The sequence below is a fragment of the Neomonachus schauinslandi genome, chromosome 6 (genome assembly GCF_002201575.2).
Source record: "Neomonachus schauinslandi chromosome 6, ASM220157v2, whole genome shotgun sequence".
NCBI classification, from domain to species: Eukaryota; Metazoa; Chordata; class Mammalia; order Carnivora; family Phocidae; genus Neomonachus; species Neomonachus schauinslandi.
Window position 1 is genome coordinate 132,472,337 of NC_058408.1, and position 11,373 is coordinate 132,483,709.

Sequence of the window (11,373 nt, forward strand, 5' to 3'; positions counted from 1 at the left end):
GGGGGGGGGGAGTGTTCCTTACAGAATTAAAAACTTCAAAGGGTAGAAATCTCACTAGCAACATGATCTGAATGCTCGAACCTTTCACATGCACTACCTTGATTATTTGCTACATTATCTCAGACATGCCTGCATGTTGCCCATCCAAGTCCTGACCCTAAGAAGCCGGACTGTGCTTATAAGTATCATATAAAAAATAAAAAAGGCTGGCAGTGCTTGGCGCCATTTCTTAAATGGAGTTTAAAATTTGCCAAAGATGTATTCTCCTTTTCCAGCTCTTTCCAGGATCTTTCAAGAGATGAACTAGTCTAATGGGTGAGTGATACTTTACAGCTCAAATTACATTAAAAGCTAGAAATATTTTGAGTCCAATGTCCTTTACTTCTCGATACAACCAGATATAATGTTTGATGTGTTTAAAATCTCCCCTTAAAGCCAGAAGCTTTGAGTTAATCACTTAAAGCAGTGTGAAAGTTATTCAGTTTAAGAAGATTTGAGTTCAAATTGGGGGATTAATTTTAGTGGTTTTGATATGAAAGATACGATAGTTAAGGTAAGAAATGAGGGCAAGGGTCTCCGGAACTTGAATGGAAAGAATTTCAGCTTCAATTATTTGATTAAATCATTCCTGAGAACCATAGAAAACCATAGCCTCAGTCATGAGAGCTGAATTGTAGGGAAAACCTTGCTGATCCTCTCAGGACAGAGACATCAATGCAAAAAAAAAAAAGCATTTATCATGGTTTGCCTTAATACAGTTTATATCTATATACCCAAAGAACCCACGACGACAGACTATTATTTTAAAACGTTCACAACTTTCGTTAAAAAGCTGACAATGAGCACAACTCACTAAAGTGGCACTTCCCTGGGAAGGTTTCTGGCAATGACATCACAACTGAAAACATTTTGAAAGGTACCAGGCTGCATAGACTGTACATATTACAAATACTACAATCTCAATAACCCGATGGAAGCTGAAACTCTGATTTTTTTTTCATTTTACCCATCCTTGGTTTTTATGTTCTTCTTGTCTGCTTAATGGCAGCTCAGAGAACTTTCCACACTTTTAAATCATCTTCACTTATTACCATCAAAGCTGGATCTTTACTATTTCAGCTCATTGAAGTTTTCTAGGTGCAGTTTAAGCTGGAATAGCTACCCCAGATTCCAGCATGCAGGCTTTTCCAAAAATCTAAAACCTCCCCTGACGTGGCCAATGCTCATGGACTTGCACCCACTCTCCCCAGTGTCAGCATGGGGAATCCAGCAATCCCCCTGGTCCCTTCATAAAAGGAGGGCTAAGTCTTTATTTGTGCTCTTCTCTAGAGGAGGTCAGTCAATGGGGAAGAACAGGGGGTTGTTGTCACTGGGATATATCTGATCTTCCTGGGACTGATCATGCCGGAGAACAACCACTCATTCACAGGCTGGAAAGCCCCAGCTCTCAAAACACACTGGCTGGTGCTGTTAGAAGATGCTAGAGAGTTCCTGTCCTGAAACTTGCATCCACTTGGTCCCCAGAAACAGAGAATACATTAAGGGCACCTTAGTGTCCGCTGCATATCTCTTCCCTTCTGGGGAAGAGGGGGTTAGAAGCTTTGCATAAAAATAAGCTTATACTAAAGTCTTCTTGATCTTACTTGTGCTCACCCATAAGTCTAGCAAGTAAAAGGAAAGTCACTTAAAGGAATGTCATCCTGCCTGGAAATTTAACCCATTCACCTCCACATTCAGAATACTTAACCCCCCCTGTTTGCCTGTCTTCAGCTCTGTTACTACACCAATGAGACCAGGAAACAGGAAACAGGGATTTGCCTGCCCAGTCTGAAGCTTTTGAGGGGTTCTGAGAGGACTCTGATGGTGTCATGGGTCTCCTGATAGGTGACATTAACTCCTAGGGGAGGTGGGCAGGGAAGACTTTAGCTTGCAGCATCTCTCAAGTCCAGAAACCTCATTTCCCCAAATTCTCCATCAGAACACAACATTCTGCTTTAACCCTTTCCATCTTTCACCCCTTGCCCTCAGTCCCCATCTACTCACGCTGCTGTTGTGGCCAGACCAGTGGACCATGGCTTGGTTGTGTGCGGAGTCGCCTGTCAGCGCGAACGTGGTGCTGGTCAGTCTCAGCTCCTCCATCCGGAAGCGAGTGGCTTTGTCCGGGTCCCGCTCCAGAGTCCCAGGCTCCTGCTGCCCTCCATCCCTTAGCACTCCCCGGGGGCTTCGACTTGCGCCCTCTCCCCGTTCTGCCTTCCCGGGATCCGCTTCACTCCGTCTCCGCCGGCCAGAGCGTGGGGCAACCGCCACGGACCCCCCGGTGCCGGGGGCCCGCTCCAGGGACAGCGCTCGGTCTCCGGGGGCCACTGCGAACAGGGGGCGCCCAAGGAGGGGCAGGGGCGTGGCAGCAGCTCTGCCTCGCGGCCCCTGGCGAGGGAAGCCACCTGGGGTCGGAGCCCAGCGCGGGGCCGAGCCGGGGGATAGCTGGGGGTAGCAGGAGCCGCCGCCGCAGGCGCCCGGGACGCAGAGGACCAAGAGCCCCGCGCCGGCTAGGAGCGCGCTCAGCCGGGCTGGGGAGCCGCCGCCGGCGCCAACTTTTCCCATCGCGGGAGCGGAGAGCAGCGAGCGGAGAGGGGGCCGGAGCGGAGGCGGCGGCGCGGAGCTCTCCGCTGGCCGGCTGTGGGGGGCAGGCGCTCAGGACCCCAACTCCATCCAAGTTGGGCCGCGGAGGGGGCGGGCGGAGGCGGCGCGGGGCAGGTGGCGGCCGCTTGCCCAGGCTGGGTTGGTGCCGAGCGTGGCTTCGGACCGAGCGAGCCGCCGCCACGCGGGGGTGGAGCTGAACTGAAGTCACGGGCGGAGCGGGCGCTGGCGCGCTGGCGGGCGACGCGGGGGGGGGGGGGGGTGGGAGCTGCCGGGGCTCCGGGCGCCGCGTCCCGCTGCCGAGCTGCGCCGCGCGGGTGGCTGCAGGGACTGGATGCGTCGCCGGCCCTCCCCTTGGGTTCGCTGGCGCTACTGGCGCCCGCTCTGCGCCCCCGCGGCCGCGGTCTCCGCTCTCCCTCCCGTGGGGGCGGCCAGCCGGAGCTCGCGGAGTGCTCGCTGTGTTGGGGACTTCCTATTCCTATTTTACTGTTTCTGTCAGTCTCTGCTGCCGTTTCCTCCCCCGCACTCCACCCCCTCCTCGTCTTTTCCAGTTTAGATGATAAGGTTGGGTGGGCTCCTGGTCTTTCCCTCCTTCGTCTCCGTGAGTTGGCGTCTTTACCGTAGCTTAAGCAGAGCCTGAGTGTCCCACCCTGGGGGAGATCCCAGGAAGGCAACAGCAGAGAATGATGTAATTAAATGATCGTGTGTGTGTGTGTGTGTGTGTGTGTGTGTGTGTGTGTGTGTGTGTGGTCTGGGGGGATTTTTTTCATCAATTATTACGCTTAGATTCCTTTCCGGACCTCCTGAAGCGCTCACTGTATTTGAATTCAATCTTCCTGCATTTTGTGGGCATGTATCTTGGCTCCCCTAAGAGACCACAAACTCACTGAGGACAGGAATTGTGAGCAACTTGGAAGAAGTGGCCAGTTCATTTTGTTTGCCATTTTTATCCTCAGCTTGACACAGTGTCCTACGCGGTAGGAAATCTGTCAGTCTTTAATTGAATACATACGTATTGTGAGTCTATTCTACGTCTGTATGCAAATAGATACAGGAAAAAAGGCACAGTGCCTTATTTATCCTATGTCTTTTGTGCCTAGCCTAGAGCCACTAGCACATACCTGAAGATACTTATCAGCAAACTTCAAGGCTATGCTGGATGCTCTGCCACAGCCTAGTTTGCTGTGGGGCCTCAGAGGAAGTGGCAATCTCTCAGCTTCCTACACTTTAAAATTAAGCGGTTGCATCAGATGACCTTTAAAATTCCTTCCACTCCTAAAATTCTATAATTGTATGATTATAATGTCTGTCCAGCCCAGCTCCCCTGCTACTGTTCAAAAGTTCAGATGAAGACTTATAGTAGGTGAATGGGCTTTGAAAATTACAAAGAATTTTCCCAAACCCAAGCCTTTTTCAAATGGAAAGTTTGCTTCTAAGGGTTGAAATACCTTCAAATTTCTTTGTAGTCTTCATGTGCCTAATAACACTTCCTTATCACATGGTAGCTATTAAACTATTCAAAGCGTATTTACTGATTAAACAAATGAATGCCACGCAAATCTTCAGTTTCTAATTACATTTTTGTTCATTTTCACACTTGCAAAGGTAACCTTCCTGAAAAATCTAAATTGTGAGTTTGTGATAGGACCAACTTAAAAGTGGCAGTGATGATTATTCTTCAATTAATGATACCCTTTTTGATACTCTTCAAGAGGAATTTCTCTTATATCAATCCAACCCAGAGCTGTGTTACACAAACAATTATTTAAATTCTTGTTCTTATGTCCAATCCAAGAAATATGCAAATGCAAGGGAACAGACTCCTTAGCCTTTGAATGTAAGTACTAAAGACAAAGAGTGACCTGTTTGTTTTTAAGGGAGACACAGACTGTTCTTCCAAAAGCACCTCAACTACCCAAGCCTGGATCCTCCTAAAAAAGGAACATTGTCTGGCAGGCTTCTAGATGGAGAGGAGAGCCAGAGGTCCTCCCTCCTCCCAAAACTGCAAGTGCTCTTCCTTAAAACCCAGGGCAACTGTTTTCCTCTCCTGAGAAAGGTTTTCAGAGCTTTGTGGGATTGTTTGCCTTATGCCTTCTTTCTATCCCCTGCTAACCTCCTTTCCAGTCTGGATGAGTGTGTGAGATTTCCTCCAAGAGAGGAAAAACCAGGTTAAAGAGTCAGAACCCGAATAAATTCCCATTCTAATATAGGACTGGAAAATGCAAAATGGAAAAAAGAAAGAAATTAGTGAATTCAAATTTTCTGGTCTTAGTCTATTATTGCCCTACCAAAATTTAGGCGGTTTGGATTTCAAAATGAAGTTCCACCTGAAGAATTGGTAGAAAGAGAGCTGATTTTTCCTTCCCAAATAATTTATAACTCCCATCTTTTAAAACAGACCCATTACAATAATCCCTTTAAAATGAAATCATTTGCAGTCCATTTGCTGAGAATTCATAGAGGGCAGGAGTTTTTTAAATGCCTGATTCTAATTATTCATTTGAGAAAAAGGTTACACAGATGTGGGTGAAATTGGCTCCAAGAATTTTTTTTTAATAAATTCATTTTATTTCTTATGTCTCTGATCCTTTGTCAACAAGCAGAAAAGGAAAGTACGAGTAGTTCCCTAAACCATTTTCTTTTCCTGGAAGACTTCAAGAAATGGCTTAATTATGGGGGAAAGTGGGCTAGCCTATTTCAAGGTATTTCCAATCCAACAACTCACTAAGCAACCCAACAGATTGTATTAATGTACTGCATTAAGAATGGGTTATTAGGAAAATAGTTGCTATCAAATGTCAGTAGAGAACATAGATCTGTAATTCCAGTAAGGAGTCTTTTCATTGTACATTGAAAGATATGCTCGGGGCGCCTGGGTGGCTCACATGGTTAAGCATCTGCCTTTGGCTCAGGTCATGATCCCAGGGTCCTGGGATCGAGTCCCGCATCGGGCTCCCTGCCCCTTGGGGAACCGGCTTCTCCCTCTGCCTGCCTCTCTCTCTCCCTCTGTCTCTCATGAATAAATAAAATCTTTTAAAAAAAAGAAAGATATGTTCTGCTCCATCTTATCTCTGCAATAGTCATCTCCGAAGTGGGGTACACGTATCCAAATAGTACCATAAGATAATTCATTGTGTGCAGGAAGAAAACAGCCTTGTTAATATTTAATTAAGAATTAACATATATAAATGTATGTTTCTATCTAACTATACACAGAGAGACAGAAAAAGAATATGAACATTTTGGAGCCACGTGCTAATTGGCGTTGCATGATCAAAAAAGTTCAGATGACTTGCCCTGCCAAGCAGCAAAAGTGGTCTTTGAAATGGATAAAAAAATATTATTCCTTGCCATTATTTGAAACTCTTCACTGACTTACCATTGCAAACAGAATAAAATCCCCATGGGATCCTTGTATGGCCAATTAGGCCTGCAAGAGGTGAGTGCTGCCTGTTCTTCAGCTACTTTTGGCAGCTCTCTCTCCCCTCACCCATATGCTCCAGCCATTCTGGGCATCCTTTCTTCCCATGTGCCAAGTTTTTTTTCAACTCATTCAGTTTTGCATATGCTGCCTGGAATCCCCATGACCATGCCTACTTCACATGGCTGACTCTTATTTGATATCTGTATTTAAATGTACTTCCTTGGAGAGACTTTCTCTGACTCCCTACCTAACAAAAAATTCTTTCACATTTTCTGTGTCAGTCCCCTATTGGCTTCTTAACATATATGGTAGTCTTCAATTATTTCATTTGAGTGTTTTTTGCTAAAACTTCCCACAAATCTACAAGTAGGTATGGACCACATCTCCCTCATTCATCTGTTCTTTCCCCAGTGCCTCCTTCAGTGCGTGACTCATTGGGAGGGCTCACTGAATAATATTTGGCTGGCTGAGCCACACGGGTAAAGCAACGTCAGCTGCACAATGTCCAGTATTAACATTTTGTCAATTAGATGTGTACCCATGCCAGAAAACTTGCTAAGGATTTAACATGTATCCGCTCATTACTTAATTAACTATTTAATTAATTATTTTAAACAAAACTCAGCTAAGTATGATCATTGTTCCCACTTCACAGATCCCTTTCCAAACAACGCAGTCACACACCAATTTAGTGAAAGAGGAAGGCTTCAGTGTAGGCATCTGATTCCTAGTATGTTCTTGACTTTATGCAATACTCCTTTTTCTCCCAATCCAACTAATAACAGCTAATGTTCATTGGTGATTTATTTTGTGTCAGGCACTACATTTAGCACTTTGAATAATTTCTAGTAATGTTGAACAGTTTTGAAAACAAGTTGTTTAGGTTGAAGGTGAAATTTGTATTCTCCAGTTTACGTTGGCTTTTATTTGGTGGGGGTGGGAGTTAATGTTAAAGACGGTGGTGTATTCACTACACACATGACCTTCCTGCACCAGTTATAGGAGTTGTCACATCGGTTTCCTGTCTTCCCCTTTGCCTAGGTCTCTCCATAGCTAGTGGATAACTTGGCTTCCGCTGCACTAAATTACATTATATGCTTCATCATTAGAACAATGTCTTTTAATAGCTCTCAAAATACTTGGCTCCCCTTGGATACCATTGAGACAAGGTGTCTTGCATTTCAGATCAATTACACGAGGAACCATAGAAAGAAAGTGAGGGAGAAGAATATGCAGACTCTTCTCACTAACTGCTGAGCGGATGATGGGAGTTTTGCAAAACTGCCCTTTAAAATACTTTCAGATATCAACAAATACTGGCCTGAGTCTGAATCCAGTAATTGTATCTCTTCTCATACACCCAATTTAAGTGGCTTTAATGCAAGGGCTTAAACTCTCTTATCTATAAAAATAGGTCTAAGATTATCTACTTGACTCATAAGGATGTTATAAAGGTTATTTCAACTTCATATAACTCTTGGAGATAACAATACAGCTTCATATTTACATAACTTTTATCTCATCCGACCTCTAAAGAGTTTTTGGGTTTTTTCCCCCTAGTTTAATAAATCTTGCAGCAGCTTCAAAAGGTAGGTAGGGGGCAGTTTTTGCCTGCATCATACAGAATAAAAAGAAATTTTTCCAAGGTCATGGAGTTTGAGAAAAAACTTAGCACTGAATTTTGTTACACTTCACTTCTACCAGTCCAAATCTGCACCCAGTTTATATATACATGAATTAAAATTCCACGTTACTTTTGTTTAGCTACTATGCACAGCCTACACAATCATTTCAGGTTTCAAAAGATGGTTTGTATAATTAAATAGGAAGAGAGAAGCATGAAATAATATCACTGTCATTGTGTGAACTCATATATGCATATGTATTTTTCCCATTTTAATAGTCCTACTTAATGTGAAATAGATAAAATGTGTACTATGACTAAGTAAGTTTATTTAGAGCAGTATTATTAGACTTTTAAAACTATACCTTTACCAAAAAGACTTAGAATGTTTTTAAAAATTACTGTAGTCTTTAAATTATCTAGAAACTATAAAAAGTAACTTCTATCATCTCTCTCCTGTCCTCCAATTGTCTGTTAGTCCAAAATAAAAAGGCTTTATCATAGTAAATCACAAAACCAGCTTCATAACACTTTTTTGACTCCAGTCTCCTTGGAAGTACAAATAGTAAGAAATGAACTCGGTTAGTTTTGCTTCTTTTTCTTTGGGAGTACTGGGTAGGGGAGTGAAGAGAGAGACAGAAAGCTACTCCCCAAATCTTTAAGGGCCACTGAAATGACAATCAAAAGCTTTCATATCATAAGGAGTCTTTTGTTATTTTTGTCTCTTTTCCATAGAGCTGATCCAAGGATGAATGAGGTTAACATTGAAGCCAAATTCAGTAGATTTCTAGGGCATAAAATTCTAGCAGAATACAACTCCCTAAAATGTACAGTAGCCATTGAAAATAAGATCTTTGGGACTTCTCTTTCAGAGTACAAGAGTAGCTTGCAAAGAAAAGGAGGAAACAAATCAAAGAATAAGTAGCACAGCTGGGTAGATATTAACTACTCTGTGTGGCTTCCCATTTCTCTATTTGATCTGGACAAAGAGTAGATATAGTCCAGCCCCCAAGAGTCCAGATATCCCCGACAGTATGTTAATCTCTGATAGGAGCACAGAACAGAAGGGAAGGGAAATGATCAAAGCCCAAAGTTTATTGTGTCTATCAGCCTCTACTGCTTGGAATAGTATAGTGTGGGGCTTAAATTCCTAAAGTTTGAGGTCAAAATCCTAGTTTTCAATCCAGTATATGCCACTCCCTAGCTGTACAAGATCATTTGACTTTCTGAATCTCTGTTGCCTAATCTGTAAAATGGACATTCCATCACCTTCTATCAGTAAGTTTGCTCTCTATGGCATGGAGCAACTACACAAATCACACAGAGTAATACATGTTAGCTGTTGTTAAATTTATTTCACAGTTCAAATATCACCTTTCACTTGACACTGTCCTCCAACATGCCTCCCTAGATGAAGACAAGAAGTTAAAAATCCAGTCAAAAATAAACTTGTTTCCTGCTAGAAATAAAACAAAATTTAAAGGCCACCGTACCAAGAAATAGAGAACAGGGGTTGAAACCCAGACGTTTTGTGTTGTAATTAAATTAAAAGGATGGAATGAACTACTGTCTTCCTACATCTTGTCAAACCTGTCTTTTATGTGAATCATAGTACAAGGACTCTGCCCTTGAGTTTCACAGGCTTCTAGGAGGTAAGCAGTAGATTGGATGGTAGTCTGAAATTTTGACTACGCATTTGAATTATTCTTTGCAATGTGGAAAATTAACTTAAGATAGGTCAGAGGGAATCCCTTATTTAATACATCATGGAATAAATACATACAATTTATCATGTAGAGATATTCTAGAGTCTGAAGATATGAGTAAGCTTAGATCAACACCTAGACGTGGACCCATGATTGTTTGCCTTGAACAATGTTACTGAAGTGCTCAGCTAGCTACCTTTATCTTCTCAGTTACTATTACCAGGTATGACTCGGAGTCATATTGTGGGCAGAGGCTGGTCCATTTTCTAAAGTCAGATGTGGTCTTAGCTGTAGTGGTCTGAAGAACTCCTTTTTAAGAAGGTGATTGGTTCATTGTTAATCTAGTGCTATGTGCCTGCTATCTAGATGCTGGACTTCTTCAGAGGTCCCGCACCAATGTATTTTATCCCATTCTCCACCTCCTAGTCTAACTCCCTGATATTTCTAGGTTTTGATTCCCTTACCTACTTAGATTCACATTATCTACTTTTGTTTCCTTTATATCTGCTGACCATGGATTCAACTCTGAATTGATAGCCTCATGGTACGTACCAGTCATCTTTTTTATAACCTAACTCTCGGTCCCTGCCTACCATGGCCTATAACATTACCTCATAGACCCGAGCATTTCATTAGGGAATGTTTGGAATTTACCCATTGACTTTTAAGGGTTCTTATCATGGAAATTATCTTATAATATATATTTCAGTGCTGTTGTTTTAGTACTAAATAGGTAACCAGTATCTGTTTTTCTATATTCTGTTGGCATCCTGCATCTTTTCTGACATTATATTTTTGTTATAATCATCTGTTTTATCCATCCATCTTCTTCATCAGAGTGCAAACTCCAGTGGACTAGGTGTCCTGTAGGTCTTGTATATTTATCTCCTAGCCTTAGTATCCAACCCAAGGCAGAAGCACAGTAGACATGCAGTAAGTGTTTATTGAATGAATAAATGAATGACAAGGCTGGCATTCTCCCATCTTTGATATGGTTCTTTTTTTTTTTCCGATAGCTTTTCTTAATATTGTCAGGTAATCATCACTAGGATGAATCACAGTCACCCACCCCGAATGTCACATAAAGCTAAATTTACACCCAAGACAAAAGTTGAATCAATAAATAAGCAATTAAAAAATCATTAGCTGAAATGTTAATGTCTTCCAACCTATCGCTATTAGCTACAGCTTGTTTGAAGAGAATCCTACCCCATAAAAATGACAATGCTTTTTAGCATTTAAAATATATTTTAATAAATTATTTTGAAGTTTAACCTACAGCCACAAGAATGTCCAAATCTTAACTATATTGCTCAGTGATTTTGTTTTTGCACACACACACGCATGTATGTGCACGCACACACACACACACAGGTAGAATTCTTTTCCAGAATCGCAAAGGCTTCTTGAATGTTACCAGTCAATAACACCAATGTGCATCCACTCTGACAAAGATATGCCTATTCTGACTTCTGTCACCAAAAATTAATTTTGCTCTTCTTGAAAATATTTAATAGAACCAAATAATATATATTCTTGTATCTGGGTGTTATAATTCAATATTGTATTTGTGAGATTCGTCATGCATGTAGTATGTACTAGTGACTGGTCCATTCTATTGCTGTGTAGTATTCCAACAATATGAATATACAACCATTTATTTTTTCATTGTACTAGTGGCAGATCTTTAAGTACTTTCCCCTTTATGGCTCTTATGAATACAATAGCTATGAGCATCACTGTTCATGTTATTTGGTAGACATAAGCACTCATTCTCTAGGATACATTCTTGGGCCTGGAATCCAGAAGTCCTAGGAAGGCACGTGTTTACTTGTACTATATAGTACCAATTTTTCAAAGTGTTTGTTCCAAATAGCAACGTATGAGAGTTCCAGTAATTTTACATCCTCACCGACACCTAATTAAAAAAAATTTTTTTTAGCCAAGCTGGCAGAAGTTTAGAGGTAACTTATGGTCATTTA

The 11,373-nt window shown here is 42.1% G+C and overlaps 1 protein-coding gene across 4 annotated transcripts in view; it reads right to left on the bottom strand.

Annotated features, from left to right (window-relative positions):
* The window catches only part of SORCS1 (sortilin related VPS10 domain containing receptor 1), a 510,277-nt gene extending 507,664 nt beyond the window's left edge, over window positions 1-2,613 (bottom strand). For 3 of the 4 annotated variants that reach the window (XM_021699529.1, XM_021699531.1, XM_021699530.1), the window contains exon 1: window positions 2,044-2,601. In XM_021699529.1, coding sequence (XP_021555204.1) covers window positions 2,044-2,601 — 558 coding nt within the window. Of the gene's footprint in view, window positions 1-2,043 lie in introns of all 4 variants that reach the window. The other variant, XM_021699532.1, reaches the window with a different exon arrangement.
* Between the last annotated feature and the right edge of the window lie 8,760 nt (window positions 2,614-11,373).